This window comes from Pithys albifrons, unplaced genomic scaffold (assembly GCF_047495875.1).
Source record: "Pithys albifrons albifrons isolate INPA30051 unplaced genomic scaffold, PitAlb_v1 scaffold_42, whole genome shotgun sequence".
Taxonomy (NCBI): domain Eukaryota; kingdom Metazoa; phylum Chordata; class Aves; order Passeriformes; family Thamnophilidae; genus Pithys; species Pithys albifrons.
In genome coordinates this window covers 509,019-531,827 of record NW_027286057.1, presented here as the reverse complement: position 1 = coordinate 531,827, position 22,809 = coordinate 509,019, and the positions used below count along the sequence as shown (strand labels likewise).

Below are 22,809 nucleotides of genomic sequence, written 5' to 3'. Positions count from 1 at the left end.
GTTTCCAAAAGGAAAACCGGCGGCGCGGCCCCCTCTGCCGCCGCCGCTCCGGCGCCTCCCGGGACCTCCCCATGAGGATGGAGGCCCGGGACGCGCCGCGGCCCAACCACGGCTCCGTCTTCAAGGCCTTCCCGAGGGACCCCCCGCGGCCCCCCGGAGAGCGAGGTGCGGGGCCCGGGACCCCCGGGGGAGCTCGGACACGGTTGGGGGGCCCGGGAGAGGGTTTGGGAGTCCCGGGAGGGGGTTCGGGGAGCTCGGACACGGCTGGGGGGCCCGGGAGGGGGTTTGGGGTGTCAGGAGGGGGTTTGGGAGGCCCGGGAGGGGGTTTGGGGTGTCAGGAGGGGGTTTGGGGGGGATCAGGAGGGGGTTTGGGGGGGATCAGGAGGGAGTTTGGGGGGCTCGGACACGGTTGGGGGGCTCGGGAAGGGGTTTGGGGGCCCGGGAGGGGGTTTGGGGGGTCAGGAGGGGGTTTTGGGGGGGATCAGGAGGGGGTTTGGGGAGCTCGGACACGGCTGGGGGGCTCGGGAGGGGGTTTGGGGGGTCAGGAAAGGGTTTGGGGGGCTCGGGAGGTTTGGGGGGGTCAGAAGGGGGTTTGGAGGGTCAGGAGGGGGTTTGGGGGGGTCAGGAAAGGGGTTTGGGGGTCCAGGAAGGGGTTTGAGAGACCAGGAAGGGGTTTGAGGGCCCGGGAGGGGGTTTGGGGGTTCAGGAGGGGGTTTGGGGGTCCAGGAAGGGGTTTGGGGGTCCAGGAGGGGGTTTGGGGGTTCAGGAGGGGGTTTTGGGGGTTCAGGAGAGGGTTTGGGGGTCCGGAAGGGGTTTGGGGGTCCAGGAAGGGGTTTGGGGGTCCAGGAGGGGGTTTGGGGGTCCGGAAGGGGTTTGGGGGTTCAGGAGGGGGTTTGGGGGTCCAGGAAGGGGTTTGGGGGTCCAGGAGGGGGTTTGGGGGTTCAGGAGGGGGTTTGGGGGGTGATTTTAGAGCTGCCTTTGGGAGAAGTGACTTTGGGAGGGGTAGTTTTGGTAGAGGGGCTTTTAGGGCTGATTTTAGGGCTGACTTTGGGTGGGTTTAGGGCCACGTTGTGTCTCTGCCTTGGCAATTCCACCCCGAGCCCGCCGGGCCTGGGCAGGACCTGCAGCTTTTTGCATCCTCCTTCCAGCTCTTTTACCCTCCCTGAGGTTTCAGGTTGAGCTTTTCCTGCTCCTGATCCAAACCCCTCCTCTCCTCCCACAGTTTTTACCCCCCAAGATCTGCAGCTTCCCCTGCCCTGCTGGAAACCCCCTGAGCTACAGCCCAGGTGAGACGGGGCTGGGGGGCCAGGGCTGGGCTGGCCCTTCTCTGGGGGGGTCAGGGCTGGGCTGTTCCTTCTCTGGGGGGGTCAGGGCTGGGCTGTCCCTTCTCTGGGGGGGTCAGGGCTTGGCTGGCCCTTCTTTTGGGGGGTCAAGGCTGGGCTGTTCCTTCTCTGGGGGGCCAGGGCTGGGCTGGCCCTTCCTTTGGGGGGCCAGGGCTGGGCTGGCCCTTCTCTGGGGGGCCAGGGCTGGGCTGGCCCTTCCTTTGGGGGGCCAGGGCTGGGCTGTCCCTTCTTTTGGGGGGGCCAGGGCCTGGGCTGGCCCTTCCTTTGGGGGGCCAGGGCTGGGCTGTTCCTCTATTGGGGGGGTCAGGGCTGGGCTGTTCCTCTATTGGGGGGTCAGGGCTGGGCTGTTCCTTCTTTTGGGGGGCCAGGGCTGGGCTGTTCCTTCTCTGGAGGGTCAGGGCTGGGCTGTTCCTTCTCTGGGGGGTCAGGGCTGGGCTGGCCCTTCTTTTAGGGGGGGTCAGGGCTGGGCTGGCCCTTCCTTTGGGGGGTCAGGGCTGGGCTGTTCCTTCTCTGGGGGGTCAGGGCTGGGCTGGCCCTTCCTTTGGGGGGCCAGGGCTGGGCTGTTCCTTCTCTGGGGGGGCCAGGGCTGGGCTGGCCCTTCCTTTGGGGGGCCAGGGCTGGGCTGTTCCTTCTCTGGGGGGCCAGGGCTGGGCTGGCCCTTCCTTTGGGGGGCCAGGGCTGGGCTGGCCCTTCTCTGGGGGGGTCAGGGCTTGGCTATCCCTCTGTTGGGGGGTCAGGGCTGGGCTGGCCCTTCTCTGGGGGGGTCAGGGCTGGGCTGTTCCCTCTGTTGGGGGCCAGGGCTGGGCTGTTCCTTCTCTGGGGGGTCAGGGCTGGGCTGGCCCTTCTCTGGGGGGCCAGGGCTGGGCTGTTCCTCTATTGGGAGGTCAGGGCTGGGCTGTTCCTTCTTTTGGGGGGTCAGGGCTGGGCTGTTCCTTCTCTGGGGGGTCAGGGCTGGGCTGTTCCTTCTCTGGGGGGTCAGGGCTGGGCTGTTCCTTCTCTGGGGGGTCAGGGCTGGGCTGTTCCTCTGTTGGGGGGTCAGGGCTGGGCTGTCCCTTCTCTGGGGGGTCAGGGCTGGGCTGTCCCTTCTCTGGGGGGTCAGGGCTGGGCTGGCCCTTCTCTGGGGGGTCAGGGCTGGGCTGGCCCTTCTCTGGGGGGTCAGGGCTGGGCTGGCCCTTCCTTTGGGGGGCCAGGGCTGGGCTGTTCCTTCTCTGGGGGGGTCAGGGCTGGGCTGTTCCTTCTCTGTTGGGGGTCAGGGCTGGGCTGTTCCTTCTCTAGGGTGTCAGGGCTGGGCTGTTCCTTCTCTGGGGGGTCAGGGCTGGGCTGTTCCTTCTCTAGGGGGTCAGGGCTGGGCTGTCCCTTCTCTGGGGGGTCAGGGCTGGGCTGTTTCCTCTGTTGGGGGTCAGGGCTGGGCTGTTCCTTCTCTGGGGGGTCAGGGCTGGGCTGTCCCTTCTCTGGGGGGTCAGGGCTTGGCTGTCCCTCTGTTGGGGGTCAGGGCTGGGCTGTTCCTTCTCTGGGGGGTCAGGGCTGGGCTGTTCCTCTGTTGGGGGTCAGGGCTGGGCTGTTCCTCTCCTGGACAGCTCAGGGAGGCAGAGGGGGCTGTTCAGTCACTGCTGTGTTTGCTCCCTGCAGAAATGCCACGTCCTCAGAGCTACCAGAGGGAGGCCCAACCCTTGGGTGCCAACGGGCAGTGGAGGAGCTCAGGGCCTGGGGTGGGCTCTGGGCTGCAGAAACCCAGGGGGAGCAGAGGCTCCTACCTCGAGGCTCGCAAGAACTCCAGGTTTGTGCAGCTCCTCTTTGTGCTCAGGGGGGAAATCAGAGAATGGATTGGGTTGGAAAAGACCTCTGAGATCACCATAATCCAACCTTGATCCAACCCCACTGTGATCACCAGCCCAGGGCACGGAGTGCCAGAGTGATCCCAGTGGGGTTGGATCAAGATGTGGTGGATTCTCACTCAGTGCCACATCCACAGAATCAGAGAATCACAGAATTAATTGGGTGGGAAAAGCCCTCTGAGATCATCAAGTCCAACCCTTGATCCAACCCCACTGGGATCACTCTGGCACTCCATGCCCTGGGCTGGTGATCACAGTGGGGTTGGATCAAGTCGGGGTTGGATCAAGTCATGGTCATCCCAGTGGGGTTGGATCAAGGGTTGGACTTGAGGATCTCAGAGGTCTCTTCCAACCCAAGTGAGAAGAGCAACAAGGCTGGAGAAGGGACTGGAGCACAAGTGCTGTGGGGAGAGGCTGAGGGAGCTGGGGGTGTTCAGCCTGGAGAAGAGGAGGCTCAGAGGTGACCTCAGCACTGTCTGGAACTGCCTGAAGGGAAGTTCTGGCCAGGTGGGGGTTGGTCTCTTCTCCCAGGCACTCAGCAATAGGACAAGGGGGGCTCAAGCTCTGCCAGGGGAGGTTTAGGTTGGAGATCAGGAAGAAATTCTTTGCAGAGAGAGTGCTCAGGGATTGGAATGGGCTGCCCAGAGAGGGGGTGGATTCCCCATCCCTGGAGGTTTTTCAGCTGAGCTTGGCTGTGGCACTGAGTGCCATGATCTGGTAAAGGGACTGGAGTTGGCCCAAGGGTTGGACTTGATGATCTCAGAGGTCTTTTCCAACCCAATCCATTCTGTGAGTCTCTGGATGTGGCACTGAGGGAGAATCCATGTCTTGATCCAACCCCACTGTGATCACCAGCCCAGGGCACGGAGTGCCCTGGGCTGGTGATCACAGTGGGGTTGAATCAAGGGTTGGACTTGAGGATCTCAGAGGTCTCTTCCAACCCAATCCATTCTATGATACTCTGATGGTGAACTCACCATCCCTGAAGGTGTTTAAGCTGAGCTTGGCCGTGGCACTGAGTGCCATGATCTGGTAAAGGGACTGGAGTTGGACCAAGGGTTGGACTTGATGATCTCAGAGGGCTTTTCCCACCCAATCCATTCTGTGATTCTATGAAAAAAACCAAAGCCATGGAATCAAACCAATCAAGGTTGGGGTTTATTTTCCTCCTCTTTGCAGTGGGACATCCAACAGTTACGTGGGGAAATCCAACCACCACTGCCACTCCTCAGCCTTCCCCATCAAAGCCGCCCCCAGCCCGGCCTGGAGCGGGCCCTGTCGCCGCAGCCTCCTCAGCCCCAAGAAGACCCCCAGACGCTTCATCAGCACAGCAGAGGAGGTGAGGATGGGCCTGGAAGGCTCTGAAGGTGGGGCAGGGCTGGGATTCATCTCCGTTCTCCATCATCTCCCAACAGTCCTGGCTCTCTGGGGAGGTCCCAGGTGTTTGGAGGTTGGGGAATGTCACCCCAGTCCACAGAAAGGGCTGCAAGGCTGACCCTGGCAACTCCAGGCCTGTCAGCCTGACCTCTGTGCCTGGCAGGGTTATGGAGCAGTTCATCCTGAGTGCAGTCACAGCATCTTCAGGATGGACATGGGATCAGACCCACCCAGCAGGGGTTTAGGAGGGGCAGGTCCTGTCTGACCAACCTGACCTCTCTTTACGATCAGGTGACCCACCTGGTGGATGAGGGGAAGGCTGTGGGTGTGTCTGCCTGGACTTCAGCAAGGCCTTTGACTCTGTCTCCCATAATATACTCCTGGAAGGGCTGGTAGCCCATGGCCTGGACAGGTGTCCCCTCTGCTGGGTCAGGAGCAGGCCCAGAGAGTGCTGGGGAACGGGGCTGTGTCCAGCTGGTCACCAGTGGTGTCCCCCAGGGGTCAGTGTTGGGTCCAGTCCTGTTTAACATCTTTAGTGATGGTTTAGATGAGGGGATTGAGTCCATCAGCAGCAAATTTGCTGATGACACCAAGTTGGGAGGGAGTGTCGACCTGCAGGAAGGATGGAGGGACCTGGAGAGGGATCTGGATAGACCTGAGAGACCTGGAGAAGGACCTGGACAGGCTGGAGAGACCTGGAGAAGGACCTGGACAGGCTGGAGGGCAGGAGGGCTCTGCAGAGGGATCTGGATAGACTTGAGGGATGGGCTGATTGCAATGGGATGAAGTTCAACAAGGCCAAGTGCAGGTCCTGCCCTTTGGCCACCCCAACCCCTGCAGCACTCCAGGCTGGGCACAGAGTGGCTGGAGAGGGACAGGCAGAGGGACCTGGGGGGACTGAGGGACAGGAAGCTCAACAGGAGCCACCAGTGTGCCCAGGTGGCCAAGAAGGCCAAGGGGATCCTGGCCTGGATCCAAACTAGCGTGGCCAGCAGGGCCAGGGCAGTGACCCTTCCCCTGGACTCTGCCTTGGGGAGGCCACACCTTGAGTGTTGTGTTCAGTTCTGGGCCCCTCAGCTCAGGAAAGAGATTGAGGGGCTGGAGCGGGGCCAGAGAAGAGCAACGAGGCTGGAGAAGGGACTGGATGTGGCACTGAGTGTCCTCTGAAACACCTCCAGGGACAGAGAATTCACCAGGTCTTGATCCAACCCCCCTGTGATCACCAGCCCAGGGCACTCTGTGCCCCACTCTGTGCCCTGGGCTGGTGATCACAGTAGGGTTGGATCAAGTTGGGGTTGGATCAAGTCATGGTGATCCCAGTGGGGTTGGATCAAGGGTTGTATTTGATGATCTCAGAGGTCTCTTCCAACCCAAGTGAGAAGAGCAACGAGGCTGGAGAAGGGACTGGAGCACAAGTGCTGTGGGGAGAGGCTGAGGGAGCTGGGGGTGTTCAGCCTGGAGAAGAGGAGGCTCAGAGGTGACCTCAGCACTGTCTGGAACTGCCTGAAGGGAAGTTCTGGCCAGGTGGGGGTTGGTCTCTTCTCCCAGGCACTCAGCAATAGGACAAGGGGGGCTCAAGCTCTGCCAGGGGAGGTTTAAGTGGGAGATCAGGAAGAAATTCTTTGCAGAGAGAGTGCTCAGGGATTGGAATGGGCTGCCCAGAGAGGGGGTGGATTCCCCATCCCTGGAGGTTTTTCAGCTGAGCTTGACCGTGGCACTGAGTGCCATGATCTGGTAAAGGGACTGGAGTTGGACCGAGGGTTGGACTTGATGATCTCAGAGGGCTTTTCCAACCCAATCCATTCTGTGATTTGGGGCATCATGGAGTGATTGGAGGCAGCTCAAACGTCTCGTGTCGTGTCGAGCTGAGCGTGGCTGGGGGGGTTGAGCTCCTCAAGGCTCCCTGGTGTGTTTTGCAGCCATAAAACTCCACTTTGTGTCTGCTCAGTGTTGGGAGTGTCTCTGTGGAGGTTACAGAGTCCCATCCTGAGCTGGAGCCACAGGGATCATCCAGAGCTGGATCATCCAGACCAGCCTGTTGAGTGGACATGTGTGGTTGTCTCCCTGCAGACGGTGCGAGAGGAGGAGAGGGAGATCTACAGGCAGCTGCTTCAGATGGTCACAGGAAAGCAATTTTCCACATCCAAACCCTCCTCCCTCTTCCCCTTCCACCTGTGAGTATGGAAATGGCTCTTCCCCATCCCACAGAACCACTTGGGGCTTGCTGGGAGTTCACTTTTTTTCCTGGACTCAGGTCCAGGTGTTTGAATTCCAGCAAAACCACCGTGAAGGAAACACCCAGTGAGGACTCCAAGCTGTTTGAAGCTCCCAGAGCTGTTCCAACCCCTTCAACCACCACCATCCTCCAGGCCCAGGAGCAGCCCCTGCCCAAACCATCCCCTTATTTTGCCCCCAGTTATCCCTCCAGTGTCTTCCAGTCCAGCAACTCCACCAACCAGCAGCAGCAAGAACATCTACCAGCATCCAACACCCAGTCTGAAGGTAAGAAAAACCCACAAAAACTCAACCAAACAAAAACCCAACCCCCAGCTGAACTCCTCAATGCCTGTGTTAAACCTTTTTCCCCTCCCTCTCTTTATTTGGGAGCAGCAGCTGGGGCAGTGGGGTAGTCATGGTGAGGAAAAGAACATTCCAGGGGACTTTTTCTCTCTTCAGGGTCAGACTCTGTCATTTTGCTCAAAGTGAAGGATTCCAGAACTCCAGCACCGAGGTGAGAGGTGGGAAATGGTGTCTGAGGGACCCCTGGGATGCTTTTAGTGCATGGGGAGGTGAGAATGTGAGTTCCCAGTGGCTTTCTGGGCATCCCAGGAAGAGCCAACACTTTGCTGTAGCTGCAGGAACTTGAGGGAGATGCATCCAAAAAAACGTCACTTCTCAGGCACTTCCTCAACTTTACAACTGTCCTTTCTCCCCCATTTCCAGCCCCTCCTTCTTCCAGGCAGAACTATGGATCAAAGAACTGTAAGTCCACCTTTTCTGCTCCAGTTTTCCTGTTGTGAGTGTTCCTGGGGAGAAATGAAACACTGATGGGTTTTCCACCCAAATCTGCTTTTCCAGGACCAGCGTCTACGACTCCCGAGCTCGGGAGAGGTTGAGGCAGATTGAGGAGAAGAAAGCCTTGGCCTTGCAGCTGCAGAACCAGGTAATGAGGAGAACAGCCCGTGCAGGCTGGGTTGGGAAAGCACAGAGCAGAAAACAAACTGGAAATGGGGAGAAAATGGCAAAAATCAGCTCCAGTTGGTGCCTTTGTTGAGCTGTCGGGAGTGTCGTGGGATGAACGGCCTCGAGTTGTCCCCGGGGAGTTTGGGTGGGATCTTAAGGGATCTTCTGCACTGAAAGGGTGGTCAAGCCTTGAATCAGGGCAGTGATGGAATCACCATCTGTGGAAGTGTTCAAAAAAATGGGTGCATGTGGCATGTGGGGAATTCTGGAACATCCTGGATCAAAGTCCAGCTCCTGGCCCTGCTCAGAACACCCCAAAATCCCAGTAAATCCTGGAAGGATCACAGAGTCCAACTCCTGGCCCTGCAGAGGACACTCCAACAATCCCACCATGTCTTTGAGTGTTGTCCAAACACTCCTTGAGCTCTGCCAGCCTTGCTGATGTGACTCTGGGAGCTCTTCCAGTGCCCAACCCCTTCCTGGGGGAAGAACCTTCTCCTGAGCTCCAACCCAAACTTCCTCTGGCACAGCTTTGTGCTGTCCCTGTCCCCCCTCAGAGCCCCTGGAGAGGAGAACTCCTTAAGACCCCCCTAACCCCCAGCTCTGTCCTTCAGAGGCTGCAGGAACAGGAGCACTCAGTGCCAGACCTGGTGGATTTGAACCTCCGGGTGCCCCTGGAGAAGGAAATTCCGGTCACGGCGGTCCCGGAGGAGAAGGAGGATGCCAAGGCAGCTGAGGGAGAGGAGGAGTTCCCTGAGATCACTGAGGTTGGTCTGCTTCAGTCTGGGCTCCACAGACAGTTGTGGGGCAGATAAACCAACTGGGAAGGCAGAGCTGAGTGGAACCTTCTCCTGTGTGTAGAAAGGATTTAAATCACAGAAACACAGAATGGATTGAGTGGGAAAAGACCTCTGAGATCATCAAGTCCAACCCTTGGTCCAACTCCAGTCCCTTTACCAGATCATGGCACTCAGTGCCACGGCCAAGCTCAGCTGAAAAACCTCCAGGGATGGGGAATCCACCCCCTCTCTAGGCAGCCCATTCCAATCCCTGAGCACTCTCTCTGCAAAGAATTTCTTCCCGATCTCCAACCTAAACCTCCCCTGGCAGAGCTTGAGTCCCCCTTGTCCTATTGCTGAGTGCCTGGGAGAAGAGACCAACCCCCAGCTGGCCAGAACTTCCCTTCAGGCAGTTCCAGACAGTGCTGAGGTCACCTCTGAGCCTCCTCTTCTCCAGGCTGAACACCCCCAGCTCCCTCAGCCTCTCCCCACAGCACTTGTGCTCCAGTCCCTTCTCCAGCCTCGTTGCTCTTCTCAGTTGTGTTGGAAGAGACCTCTGAGATCACCAAGTCCAACCCTTGATCCAACCCCACTGGGATCACTCTGTGCCCTGGGCTGGTGATCCCAGTGGGGTTGGATCAAGACCTGTTGGATTCTCTGTCCCTGGAGGTGTTTCAGAGGACACTCAGAGCCACATCCAGTCCCTTCTCCAGCCTCGTTGCTCTTCTCTGTCCCCACTTCAGCCCCTCAATCTCTTTCCTGAGCTGAGGGTCCCAGAACTGAACACAACACTCAGAATCACAGACTGGTCTGGGTTGGAAGGACCCACAAGGATCATCGAGTCCAACTCTTAAGTCAATGGCCCACACAGGGGGATTGAAGCACAGAATGGATTGGGTGGGAAAAGACCTCTGAGATCATCAAGTCCAACTCTTGGTCCAACCCCACTGTGATCACCAGCCCAGGGCACGGAGTGCCCTGGGCTGGTGATCACAGTGGGGTTGGACCAAGACATGGATTCTCCCTCAGTGCCACATCCAGAGACTCACAGAATGGATTGGGTTGGAAAAGCCCTCTGAGATCAGCAAGTCCAACCCTTGGTCCAACTCCAGTCCCTTTACCAGATCATGGCACTCAGTGCCACGGCCAAGCTCAGCTGAAAACCCTCCAGGGATGGGGAATCCACCCCCTCTCTGGGCAGCCCATTCCAGTGTCTGATTTCTCTCTCTGGAAAGGATTTTTTCCTGATCTCCAACTTCAATTTGCAGTGAGGGAGGAGCAAAAGAGAAAGAGCCAAGGTGGCTTTGACAGGGAGGGAAAGCAGGAACTGTCCTTGTCCTCCCTGCAGGAAATGGAGAAGGAGATCAAGAACGTTTTCCGAGGTGGGAACCAGGACGAGGTGCTGAGTGAAGCTTTTCGTTTGACAATCACTCGGAAGGACATCCAGACCCTCAATAACCTCAACTGGCTCAATGATGAGGTGAGAAACACCCCCCTGGGGCTCTGAGAGGGTTCTCCAAACAGGTTGGAGTGAGCAAAGAGGTGAGAAACCCACCTGGGGGACCCTTGGGATGTTCTCCATCCCTTTGGAAGTGAGTGAATTTATCCTGGTGCTGGAGGAGCTCAGTGTGGATGTGTGGCCTGAGGTTCCCTCCCTGGAGCTTTTACTCCATGAAAAACAAAAAAAAAACCCTTGAAAAAAATAATACTGGGAGAAGTTGGACTGACCAGACACATAATTGGGCAAAACAAAAAGTGAATCTTAAAGAATAGACTGAAACAAAGACTGACTCTTAAATATTTCTGAATGTTTTTAGAGCTTTTAACACCCCAGAGCTTTGTAAGCCCCCAGGGGACAGTTTTTCAGAAGGAAGCAAAGCCAGTTTATCCCCCTCATTTTACACAATTATGTCCTGGATGCTTCTCCTTCCCCAGATAATTAATTTCTACATGAATTTGCTGATGGAGAGGAGCAAAGAAAAGGGTTTTCCAGCAGTTCACGCTTTCAACACTTTCTTCTTCACCAAGTTGAAAACTGCAGGATACCAAGCAGTGAAAAGGTGGACTAAAAAAGTGGACATCTTCTCTGTGGACCTGCTGCTGGTGCCCATCCACCTGGGAGTGCACTGGTGCCTGGCTGTGAGTGCTTATTCCCCAGAAACCACCCTGGAAATGCTCACCCTGTCATTGAGTCCAAACTTCCACGTGTCTTTCATGATCCATTTTCCAGGTGTTCGCACCAGGAGGGGAAATTGTGGCTTGAAACCAAAGTCTGGAGGGAGTTACAAAGACAGGAGGAACTTTTTGATGTGTTTCTAGTCCTTAAAAAGCTGTGAAGGTCACATTAGGCAGCTCGTTCTCTGGGGAAAGATCTTGTTTCCCTGTTCCCACCAGCTCCTCTGCCACAGGATCGTTTCAGGGAGATTCAGACCCAGATACATCACCTTTCTCCACCCCCTGGTTTGTTCCATCCCTCCCTCCCTCTTGGCTGCTGCCACCTCTGCAGGGACAGATCCTGCCTGGATTTTAATCCTCTCTGGCCTTCCTTAGGTCAAACCTCCTCTAATTGTTAATTAACTGCCTGGAAAGGCTTAATTAACTGCCTGGAAAGGCTTAATTAACTGCCTGGAAAGGCTTAATTAACTGCCTGGAAAGGCTGTACTCATGTAGGTGGGGTGGAAATAGGGAATGGAGCCCCAAACCCCCCCCAGTCCTGGGGGATTGGTGGCTTGAACTGCTCAGGGTGTGTTGGGTGAAGCAAAGCCCCGTCTGTGGCTTTGACACTCAGGGTTTAACTAAAGAGAGGCTGATTTAGGGGTTCAGGTGGTTAAACAACACAGCAGGAACTTGGGGGGGTTTGGGGAGGGTTTACCAGGGGTGTTCAGAGTCCCCTGAAATCATTTTCTGCTGTGAAATAATCTAAATTTTCTCCCTTGCTCCTCATGTTGTGCCTTGGTAACAAATTTTTCCTTGTGCAGGTTGTGGATTTCAGGAAAAAAACCATCACCTACTATGACTCCATGGGGGGGATGAACAGTGAAGCCTGCAGGGTCCTGTTGTGAGTAACTTCTTTTCATAGAATGGATTGGGTTGGAAAAGCCCTCCCAGATCATCAAGTCCAACCCTTGGTCCAACTCCAGTCCCTTTACCAGATCATGGCACTCAGTGCCACGGCCAAGCTCAGCTGAAAAACCTCCAGGGATGGGGAATCCACCCCCTCTCTGGGCAGCCCATTCCAATCCCTGAGCACTCTCTCTGCAAAGAATTTCTTCCTCATCTCCAACCTAAACCTCCCCTGGCAGAGCTTGAGCCCCCCTTGTCCTATTGCTGAGTGCCTGGGAGAAGAGACCAACCCCCACCTGGCCAGAACTGCCCTTCAGGCAGTTCCAGACAGTGCTGAGGTCACCTCTGAGCCTCCTCTTCTCCAGGCTGAACACCCCCAGCTCCCTCAGCCTCTCCCCACAGCACTTGTGCTCCAGTCCCTTCTCCAGCCTTGTTGCTCTTCTCAGTTGTGTTGGAAGAGGAAGAGACCTCTGAGATCACCAAGTCCAACCCTTGATCCAACCCCACTGGGATCACTCTGGCACTCTGTGCCCTGGGCTGGTGATCACAGTGGGGTTGGATCAAGACCTGGTGGATTCTCTGTCCCTGGAGGTGTTTCAGAGGACACTCAGTGCCACATCCAGTCCCTTCTCCAGCCTCGTTGCTCTTCTCAGTTGGGTTGGAAGAGACCTCGGAGATCATCAATCCTTGATCCAACCCCACTGTGATCACCAGCCCAGGGCACAGAGTGCCCTGGGCTGGTGATCACAGTAGGGTTGGATCAAGACATGATGGATTCTCCCAGTAGGGTTGGATCAAGGCCTGTTGGATTCTCTGTCCCTGGAGGTGTTTCAGAGGACACTCAGTGCCACATCCAGTCCCTTCTCCAGCCTCGTTGCTCTTCTCTGGCCCCGCTCCAGCCCCTCAATCTCTTTCCTGACCTGAGGGGCCCAGAACTGAACACAACACTCAAGGTGTGGCCTCCCCAGGGCTGGGGACAGGGGAAGGGTCACTGCCCTGGCCCTGCTGGCCACGCTATTTCTGATCCAGGCCAGGATCTCCTTGGCCTTCTTGGCCACCTGGGCACACTGTTGTTGTTTTGAGTTGTGGCTGTTCAAAAATCAAACCCCTTCTCACTTTGCCTTGGCAGCACCAGCCCCTTCTGTGGGCACAGGCCCTTTGTGGTGTCTCAGCACCTGGTCTGGAGAGGCCTGGGCTTGTCTTCAGCTCTTCCCAGGGAATTCTGTGCTCATCCTCTCCCTCAGCCCTTCCCTCAGTGAGTCTGGTGTCACTCCCATTGGGACAGGAGCTTTCAGGCACATTCTGTTGGGGACATCAGGTTTTATCACTCTCAGAGTCTTCTTGGTAGCAGCTTGAGGAGGAGAAACAGCTTCCCCTTGAGGGACAGGGATCCTTCCCTTGTCCTGCAGCTCTCTGAAGAAATGGCATCTCCTGGGCACCTTCCTGGCAGTGGGAGCTTCTCCTGCCTGTGCCAGAGCTCAGCTCAGCAGCTCTTTGTTTGGAGGAGGAGATTTCAGGGCTGGAGTTTCAAGTTGTTCTTCCTGAGTTCTTGCTTTGCCCACCCTGAGGGCAGTTCTGGGAGGGACCACAGCTGCCCCCTCACACTTCAGGTGCTTTGTGTGTCCAACCCAGGACTGTTTTCCCATATTTGGAAGCTGCTCCTGAGTGGAATGTGATTTAAAGGTGAGCTCCTCTTTGGTCAGGGGGTGAACCCTCTTCTTGTTGAAGGTTCCCTGGGGCTGACAGGGGGTTTAGGAAACACTCTGGGTCTGTTTCTCATCTCAGCTTTGCTCTGACACCGACTTGGGAATCTGATCCTGAGTCTTTTGGTGTGAATGTGTCAGCAAAGGGGTCACTGGGTCACTCCAGGAATGTGCACAGTGATCAGACAGAGTTTCCAGCCCATTGAGCCCCTTTGTTTTCCTCCCTCAGGTGCTTTGCAGTCTTTGTGCACCGAGTTCATTTCCAGAACTGTAAAAAGGGCTCGATCCCTTTTTCCTGATATTTGTCTAAAGGAAAACCCACAAAACATGGAAAGGCCTCAGGTTTAGGTTTTGCTGTGTGGCTTTTGCCTCTGGGTTCATGCAGAGCTGCCCTGGAATCAGTCCCTTTCAGCCTGGATCTCTTGGATTCCACCTGAAATGAAGCACTTGGGAGGTGAGAGAAGGACCCAGGAGTCCTGCCCGTGGTTCATTCCAGGCTCTGGGCTGAGGGAGAAGGTCCCTGCTCTGGTGTTGCTGAGCACCAGAGGGCCCAGAGTGTTTCAGCCACGCAGGGGGAGTGAGAGAGAGGGCCAGGATTTCAGGTCTCTCTTTCCCTGGCCATAATTGTTTTCCTTCTGTTTCATTTTAGGAGGCTTTTATTGGTTGAATGCAGTGGGAGGATCACACCGGGAAGAAGGGACGGAGGGTCCTATTCATGGTTAGTGACCCTTTCATGCTTTCAATCTTTAGAGCTTCCTAAAGGTACCAGAATTCACAGAGGAGGGAAACTGAGGCTCAGGGAAGGTTCTGCTTCAACCCAAGGCCCTCTGGCCAGGAGAGGGATGTGTAGGGAGCACAGAGAACTTGTGGTTTGGTGGCTGCTGCCCTTTCTCACAGAGTGGGAGTGAGACCTGGAGAGGTTTTGGGGGGATTTCTCCTTTGGCATCTTGGCTTTGCTGGAGAGTTCTGTGTCTGGGAGTGGACAGAAAACAACCTGTTAAAAAGGAGGTAGAGTCTTGATTCTGGTGTGCCAAGGCTGGAGGAAAGCTTAGGGAAAAGAAGGCCTGGGAAATCTGGGAGTCTTGTCATCCCCTGCTCTCTCAGCAGCCTGAAACTGCTGCCTTTTACCTGCCCTCTGCTTCAGGGCTCTTGGACTTTCTGCAGCACTTTGCAGCTGATTTTAACAAATTCCCTGAGGCCCCTGGTCAGGGGTTTGTGTGTCTGTGAGCAGTGGAGAGGGAAAAAAAAATCTGCTTTCAGCTTTTGGAAAAAGATGAAAAGCCTCCAGCCTCTGACAGGGCATTTGGTGTGGAATTATTCTTTAAAATTTCCTGTCAAGCTTTTCCTCCTGGAGGTCCCAACAAAGTTCATCAGTTCAGTTCTGTCTCCTGAAGTTCCTTGTGCTTTCCTGGGCCATCAGCAATTGGATTTGATGATTCTTTGGGTCCCTTCTGTGATTCAGGGCTTGGCAAAACAGCTCCCAAATTGCTGCCTTGTGGCAGATCAAACTGGATGTGCTGAAGCCACCCCAGAGTTTCCTTCACTGCAACTCCAACATCATTTCAGTCTCTCTGGTTTCTTCTCAGTTTGCTCAGTCCAGCACTGGGATCCTCTCTCTGCATTTCTGCTCCATCCTTGTGTGATAAATCCCTGTCTCTCCTTTAGGAGAGGCCTTTGTGCTGCTCTCCCTTTTTTTTCAAGTGGCTTCTGGAGTTCCCAGTAATTGCCAGGGTTGATTTTTGTTTTTAGCTGCATAGGAAACAGGCTGTTAATTAATTAATGTTTTCCCTGTGGTCGTGTCATGATGCAGATCCTTTGCTCAGCTTTGCCTCAGCTCACCCTTGGTTTGAACTCATTACAAGGAGTCTCTTCTCCATCCATTAGGTTTTATTTTGGGAGATGAAATCAGGACCTGCTCCTGTTCAGTGGAAGAGAGGGGGGAGTTTTTTTGCTGAGATTTCCCCCCTGCTGAACTTGTCCAAACTGCAGCCAAGTCAAAGCAATTACTGCAGTCCCTGGCAGGGAACTCCCCTGGCCTGGGGACCTCTGTGTGTCCAGCTAATGAAGGCTGGTGGAAAACCCTTGTCTGGAGCAGATCTGCTCTTTGCCCTGACAGAGACTCCCCTTCTTGGTCCAGCAAAACCCATTCCTGGCTGGTTTATTCACCCCAGAGAAGGGGGAAGAGCTTGCTGGGTTATCTTGATGCTTCTCTGAGTCCTTTGGTGGCCTCTGGGTGGAAGGGTTTGGGTTTTTTGAGTAGATCACAGAATGGATTGGGTTGGAAAAGCCCTCTGAGATCATCAAGTCCAACCCTTGGTCCAACTCCAGTCCCTTTACCAGATCATGGCACTCAGTGCCACGGCCAAGCTCAGCTGAAAAACCTCCAGGGATGGGGAATCCAGCCCCTCTCTGGGCAGCCCATTCCAATGCCTGAGCACTCTCTCTGCAAAGAATTTCTTTCTGATCTCCAAGTTAAACCTCCCCTGGCAGAGCTTGAGCCCCCCTTGTCCTATTGCTGAGTGCCTGGGAGAAGAGACCAACCCCCACCTGGCCAGAACTTCCCTTCAGGCAGTTCCAGACAGTGCTGAGGTCACCTCTGAGCCTCCTCTTCTCCAGGCTGAACACCCCCAGCTCCCTCAGCCTCTCCCCACAGCACTTGTGCTCCAGTCCCTTCTCCAGCCTCGTTGCTCTTCTCACTTGGGTTGGAAGAGACCTCTGAGATCACCAAGTCCAACCCTTGATCCAACCCCACTGGGATCACCATGACTTGATCCAACCCTGACTTGATCCAACCCTACTGTGATCACCAGCCCAGGGCACAGAGTGGGGCACAGAGTGCCCTGAGCTGGTGATCACAGTGGGGTTGGATCAAGACATGGTGGATTCTCTGTCCCTGCTCACAGTGGGGTTGGATCAAGACCTGGTGGATTCTCTGTCCCTGGAGGTGTTTCAGAGGACACTCAGTGCCACATCCAGTCCCTTCTCCAGCCTCGTTGCTCTTCTCTGGCCCCGCTCCAGCCCCTCAATCTCTTTCCTGAACTGAGGGGCCCAGAACTGAACACAACACTCAAGGTGTGGCCTCCCCAAGGCAGAGTCCAGGGGAAGGGTCACTGTCCTGGGCCATTCCAATCCCTGAGCACTCTCTCTGCAAAGAATTTCTTCCTGATATCCAAGTTAAACCTCCCCTGGCAGAGCTTGAGCCCCCCTTGTCCTATTGCTGAGTGTCTGGGAGAAGAGACCAACCCCCACCTGGCCAGAACTTCCCTTCAGGCAGTTCCAGACAGTGCTGAGGTCACCTCTGAGCCTCCTCTTCCTTCACTTTGGATGGGCAGACCCCCCTGGGTGGCCCCAGGGCAGCAGGTTTGACCCTCCACCCTCCAGCTTTGCCCGTCGCCCGTCACAGCTTGGCATTTACCAACAACAAGATGTGTCTGAGCCAACTCTTGGCAGATTAGATTTCCAGAAGATGGCACATCTCTCCATGTTGGCAGCCAAACCTGCCTCCCTCTCCGTGCCAGGCACCCTCCTGACCCTTCTGCCCAAGCCAGCAGTGCCTGATCCTCTGTTGCTTTCCAAGCCTTTCACAGCAGTGAGGACTCTCTGCAACCCTTTGGAGAAGATGCCAGAAGGGAAGGAGGTGGTTTCTGTAGATCCTCCTGGGCCTTTTGGTAGCCAAGAGGAGCAGGAGGTGCCTCCAAAGCTGAGTGACAGCAGCAGCCATTGGAGAGCAGGTCATTTAGGGCCATTAAGAACATCTTAGCACTGTCTCCTTGGGCTCCTTCTAGTCCAGCTTTGTGTCCTCCTGACCTTCCCTTCCAGTCCAGCTTTGTGTCCTCCTGACCTTCCCTTCCAGTCCAGCTTTGTGTCCTCCTGACCTTCCCTTCCAGTCCAGCTTTGTGTCCTGCTGACCTTCCCTTCCAGTCCAGCTTTGTGTCCTGAGCTTCCCTTCCAGTCCATCTTTGTGTCCTCCTGACCTTCCCTTCCAGTCCAGCTTTGTGTCCTCCTGAGCTTCCCTTCCAGTCCAGCTTTGTGTCCTCCTGAGCTTCCCTTCCAGTCCAGCTTTGTGTCCTCCTGACCTTCCCTTCCAGTCCAGCTTTGTGTCCTCCTGAGCTTCCCTTCCAGTCCAACTTTGTGTCCTGCTGACCTTCCCTTCCAGTCCAGCTTTGTGTCCTCCTGACCTTCCCTTCCAGTCCAGCTTTGTGTCCTCCTGACCTTCCCTTCCAGTCCAGCTTTGTGTCCTCCTGACCTTCCCTTCCAGTCCATCTTTGTGTCCTCCTGAGCTTCCCTTCCAGTCCAGCTTTGTGTCCTCCTGACCTTCCCTTCCAGTCCAGCTTTGTGTCCTCCTGACCTTCCCTTCCAGTCCATCTTTGTGTCCTCCTGAGCTTCCCTTCCACTCCAGCTCTGTGTCCTCCTGACCTTCCCTTCCAGTCCAGCTTTGTGTCCTCCTGACCTTCCCTTCCAGGATATCCCAGTGAAGGGAATGGTTCAAGGTGTTCATCCCCACCAGGGCAAAAATGTGGCATTTGCTTGGGCAGGGTCTTGGTAGAGTTTCTAAACTTTTTCAAGGAAAACCCCAACACTTCCAAGGGGTGTTAATTGAGGCCAAATTGGGGGAAGCCTCTTTGAGCAGAGGCCCATCAATACCTGGGGGCTTTCCTTGTTCTCCAGTTCCAGGCCCTGGAGGGGGATCTGGGAGCTGAAATCTGGCTCTGCTGAGGGCTCATGGAAGGTTTGACCTGCTGGCAGTTGAACCCCACCAGCCTGGAGGGGTTTTTCTACACACAGGTCAGTTAATCCAGAGCTGCTGCTGCAATTCTGTACCAAGTTTGTTCCTGTCACCTTCATACCCAGAGAGATCCTCAACAGACAAGAGGCCCCAGTTCTCAGGACACCAGCAGGGTCCATCTGCACCTTCCCCAGGGCTCCTCTGTGCCATGAGCTGAATTTTCTCCCTGGTTTATTTGTGGTTTTGACTCTGCTCAGCAGGTCCTTTATTTTATTTTAATTTTTTTTGGAAGTTCTGCTCGGTCCTTTTGGCTCCTTCCAAATTTTAGGTCTCTAAAGCCCCTTTTTTTTTTAAATGGCCAATCCTGAGACATATTTTTGCATTAATTCTGCAAACATGGCAGAGGATGCCTTTGGCTGCTTCCCCCATCCCTCTAAGGAACTTTTCCTTATTCTCTTATTCCCACAGACAATACCTGAAACAGGAAAGTCTGGACAAGAAAAGGAGAGAGTTTGACACCAATGGTTGGGCTCTGCTGAGTAAGAAGAGCCAGGTGGGTTTGGACAGTCAGAGTTTGGGGTCTCTCTTGTGGCTTGGTTTTGTTCTTGCCCCTCCTGCACCTTTCCTGGCTGCTTTTCCTGAGGGAATTTTTTACTGGGGTGACAAAGGAAGGAAAAAATTGTGGATTTTGGGAGAGCAATTCCTTTACAGGGGCAGATTTTAAACTGAAAGAGGAGAGATTTAGATGAGATATTGGGCAGAAATGTCTCCCTGTGAGGGTGGGCAGGCCCTGGCACGGGTTGTCCAGTTGGAGCCACCTGGGACAGTGGGAGGTGCCCCTGCCATGGCAGGGGTGGCACTGGACAGTCTTTACATTCCTTTCCAACCCAACCCATTCTTGGGTTCTGTGATCTGTCAACTTCAGTGGCATTTAATGGCCTTTAATTGGATGCCCCTTCCACCCAGCCCTGTGTGGGGCCAGGGTGACCTTCCTGAGGTGCCCCAGTGCCCCCCCAGGTCCTGCTGCCCACCCACCCACCCCCCTCTGTTCCTTCCTCACTTCCCTCTTACCCCCGAGCTCGAGTTTGGAGAATCCCAGAATGTGCTGAGGGGCCACAGGGACCATCCAGTCCAACCCTCAGCCCTGCACAGGACCATGCCCAGAGTGCCACCCTGTGCCCCAGGGCATCATCCAAACCCTCCTGGAGCTCTGGCAGGGTCAGGGCTGTGCCCACTGCCCTGGGGAGCCTGGTCAGTGCCCACCACCCTCTGGGGGAAGGACCTTTCCCTGAGATCCAACCTGACCCTGCCCTGGCACAGCTCCAGCCATTCCCTGTGCCCTGACCCTGCCCTGGCACAGCTCCAGCCATTCCCTGTGCCCTGTCCCTGCCCTGGCACAGCCCCAGCCATTCCCTGTGCCCTGTCCCTGCCCTGGCACAGCTCCAGCCATTCTCTGTGCCCTGTCCCTGCCCTGGCACAGCTCCAGCCATTCCCTGTGCCCTGTCCCTGCCCTGGCACAGCTCCAGCCATTCTCTGTGCCCTGTCCCTGCCCTGGCACAGCTCCAGCCATTCTCTGTGCCCTGTCCTTGCCCTGGCACAGCTCCAACCATTCCCTGTGCCCTGTCCCTGCCCTGGCACAGCTCCAGCCATTCCCTGTGCCCTGTCCCTGCCCTGGCACAGCTCCAGCCATTCCCTGTGCCCTGTCCCTGCCCTGGCACAGCTCCACCCATTCCCTGTGCCCTCTCCCTGCCCTGGCACAGCTCCAGCCATTCCCTGTGCCCTGGCACAGCCCCAGCCATTCCCTGTGCCCTGTCCCTGCCCTGGCACAGCTCCAGCCATTCCCTGTGCCCTGGCACAGCCCCAGCCATTCCCTGTGCCCTCTCCCTGCCCTGGCACAGCTCCAGCCATTCCCTGTGCCCTGTCCCTGCCCTGGCACAGCTCCAGCCATTCCCTGTGCCCTGTCCCTGCCCTGGCACAGCTCCAGCCATTCCCTGTGCCCTGTCCCTGCTCCAACCATTCCCTGTGCCCTGTCCCTGCTCTGACACAGCTCCAGCCATTCCCACAGAGGTCAGGGGGGTCCTTCACTTCAAGCCCTTCCCTCTCAGAAGGCAGCAAAGGGGCCCTGGCACCCCCGAAGTGCCACTTTGTGCCCTGTCCCTGCAGGAGATCCCTCAGCAGATGAACGGCAGCGACTGTGGGATGTTCGCCTGCAAATACGCCGATTGCATCGCCAAAGACAAGCCCATCAACTTCACCCAGGTACCCCCAGCTGGGCCCCCTGTGCCACCTGATTGCCCAGGCTCTGTTCCCCCAGTGCCCTGTGAGATGCCAGCCCTGCCAAGCCCCCCCCGGGGGTTGTGCTGCTGCTCCTTCCCCTGTGTGGGGCTGTTCCTGCAGAGCCTCCCTGGGGGCTCCTCTTGTCCTTAGATCCAGGAGTTGCATCCCTGGTGCAGCTCCCAAACCTCCTGCTGGCACTGAAAGGTTGAACCTGGCAGTGAATCCCAAGGAATTTCAGTGTTCCTCACCTTTATCCCTCTCCACACAACATCCCCTGGGTGAATATTTCACAATTATCAAAGAGCATCCCCAGAGTTCTGCCCTTACCTAAATCTCACCCACTGCCCTGTTTTCAATAATGAAAGGAAATTTCCCCCTCCCAGAGAGAGGCTGAGGGGAAGGTGCCCCCAGCAGTGCCAGCCACAACATTCCACCAACATTCCCTTTTATTTTTCCTCTTTTCCCCACCCAAAGCAACACATGCCCTACTTCAGGAAGAGGATGGTCTGGGAGATCCTGCACAGGAAGCTGCTCTGATGGTGCTGCAGAGCCAAGGGATGGGATCAGAAGTGCCCAAGATTCACCCTGAGAAGCAGCTCAGCCTTTCCCAGGGACTCAAAGACACAACAAACCCACTCTGGGTTCTGGTTCTGCTCAAACACCTTCCTGGACCAGGGGCAAAGAAATGTTTGGAAGCACATTTGCTGGGGTTGTTTTTTTGGGTTTTTTTTTCTCTCTTTATGTCTTTCAAGACCTATTTTTACAGTTTTTCAGGTGCTGGGACTTGACAGAGCTTTGAACATTCAAGGAACCCGCGTTTTGTTTCTGCTTTTTTCACCTTTTGCCACCAGCTCGAGCTGATGTTGTGACTTTGGGTGAGGGGAAAGGTGGATTTTAGGGAAGGACAAGGTGCTTCCATCACTCTGGGGGGCTCTGGGACCTGCCAGAGCTTCATCTCAGATGGGCAAGAACCCCTTTGGGGGTGGATTTGGGGGGAGAATTTGCTCGTAGAGGAACGGTTTTGGTGTTTCCTCTACTCCTGTGCCACTTCCCCTCTGTCCCCACAGCTGGTCCTGCAGGTTCCTGGGCCAGCCTGGAGAGGTGGGAGGGAGTGGCAGGTGGGAACTGGGCAGTCTGAAAGGAATTCCTGGTGAAATGCCACTTTTGCCAGGTTGTTCCTCTCGCCAGTTCTTTGTTACCAGCTCTTGGCTGAGTTGAGGTACAAAACCTGCAGAGCTGCAGCCCTGGGGAGTTGTGTGTGTTCCCAAACTTCAGGGTGATAAAGAACAAAGGCTGTGCACCTGGAGAGGGGTTTTGGTTGGGTGTTCCTTCTCCCCTGGCCTGGTTTTTACCTCTGAGCAGCATCCAGGGCAGTTCTTGCCACCTTTGGGCCCCAGCAGAGCAGGAGGAGCAGCAACTCCTGCTCTTCCTGTGCTGCTTTTCCCCTTCTCTGCCTGGGGGTGAAGCCCAAGGGGAGCTCAGAGGGCTTGGGGAAGGCAAAGCTCCAATTCCACCAGAACTTCCCAGGCTTGGTGTGAAAGTCCCACAATCCCAGGGGCAAGAAGCAAACCAGGAACACTTCAGCCTCCTGGAAATTGGATTTTTGGGGGATGCCACGAGGCTCCTGATCATCTCCCAGGGCCTTTGCTGATGCTTTGAACTGGGTTTCTTTACTGGAGGAACCAGCGAGTGTGTGAGAGCTCAACATGCTCCTCCCTGGTGTAAATAACCTTTTTACATGCAAGGAAAAGGATGAAACAATGTCCACTTTTGTATTTTTGGTCTCCAGATAGGAAAGGGATATTTTATACATTTTTTTCTCTACCTGTAAGCAGTAGTTTTGTACCAAATTTCCCTCCCTTCCTTCCACCACTTTGTGTTCTTTGTAGGCTGGTTTGTACCCCCAACCCCCCCAGTGTGTTTTATAAAACCAAATTCATTTCCTACCTTTTTCTATCTTCAATTAAAGCTCTGAAAGAAATAAAATGCACCTTTCCTGGTTTGTCTTAACAAAACTGAGCTGTGAGAGGAATCCCCAGTGCTGGGAACTGGGTTTTGGTTGAGCCCCAGCCCTTGCTCAGGGAAGTTTTGTGCAATTCACAGAAATAAAACACTCAGGTGATTAAAATACTGAGGAATTTCAGCCCAATTTGATGGGAGGAGGAGGCAGAGCTGGAGCTGAGGGGCTTTTCCAGCCATTTGTTGGATGTTGCCACTCTGGGAACAGGGATTGTGTCTCACTGACCTGCTTTGGGTTTGTTCCTTCCCACCCCTGGGACATTTCCAGCCCCTCCTGCCCCACTCTGGGCTGAAAGAGCCCCTTAAACCCCCCCCTTCCCCAAGCAACAAAATCAACAAGCCCCTTGTTTGCTTTGGCTCCCAAAAAACCCAGGGAAAAGCAGCCCCTGTCAAAGGCAGCTTGTGCTGGGACCCCAAAGGCTCCCCAGCCCTCAGTGGCCACTAGAAATGCATTCAGCATTTATTCCTGCCCTTCTTTCTGGCTTATTAATAGAATAAATCACA

The 22,809-nt window shown here is 55.6% G+C and overlaps 1 protein-coding gene across 1 annotated transcript; it reads left to right on the top strand.

The window, feature by feature from the left end:
* The first annotated feature begins 146 nt into the window (after nucleotides 1–146).
* Nucleotides 147–22,301, top strand: SENP1 (SUMO specific peptidase 1). The gene is made up of 16 exons (XM_071581816.1): nucleotides 147–165; nucleotides 1,223–1,286; nucleotides 2,973–3,120; nucleotides 4,358–4,517; nucleotides 6,626–6,729; nucleotides 6,810–7,057; nucleotides 7,232–7,286; nucleotides 7,499–7,537; nucleotides 7,634–7,718; nucleotides 8,353–8,505; nucleotides 9,866–9,997; nucleotides 10,453–10,656; nucleotides 11,496–11,575; nucleotides 18,478–18,562; nucleotides 20,173–20,268; nucleotides 20,761–22,301. The coding sequence occupies exons 3-16, from the start codon at nucleotides 2,975–2,977 to the stop codon at nucleotides 20,821–20,823; spliced, it is 1,650 nt and encodes a 549-aa protein (XP_071437917.1). The 5' UTR covers nucleotides 147–165; nucleotides 1,223–1,286; nucleotides 2,973–2,974; the 3' UTR covers nucleotides 20,824–22,301.
* The last annotated feature ends 508 nt before the right edge of the window (nucleotides 22,302–22,809 follow it).

Coding starts and splice junctions, on each gene's coding strand:
- SENP1 (XM_071581816.1), top strand. CDS start 2,975: ATGCCACGTCCTCAGAGCTACCAGAGGGAGGCCCAACCCTTGGGTGCC. Junction 11,576..18,477: donor GAAGCCTGCAGGGTCCTGTT/GTGAGTAACTTC, acceptor TTATTCCCACAG/ACAATACCTGAAACAGGAAA. Junction 18,563..20,172: donor TGCTGAGTAAGAAGAGCCAG/GTGGGTTTGGAC, acceptor CTGTCCCTGCAG/GAGATCCCTCAGCAGATGAA.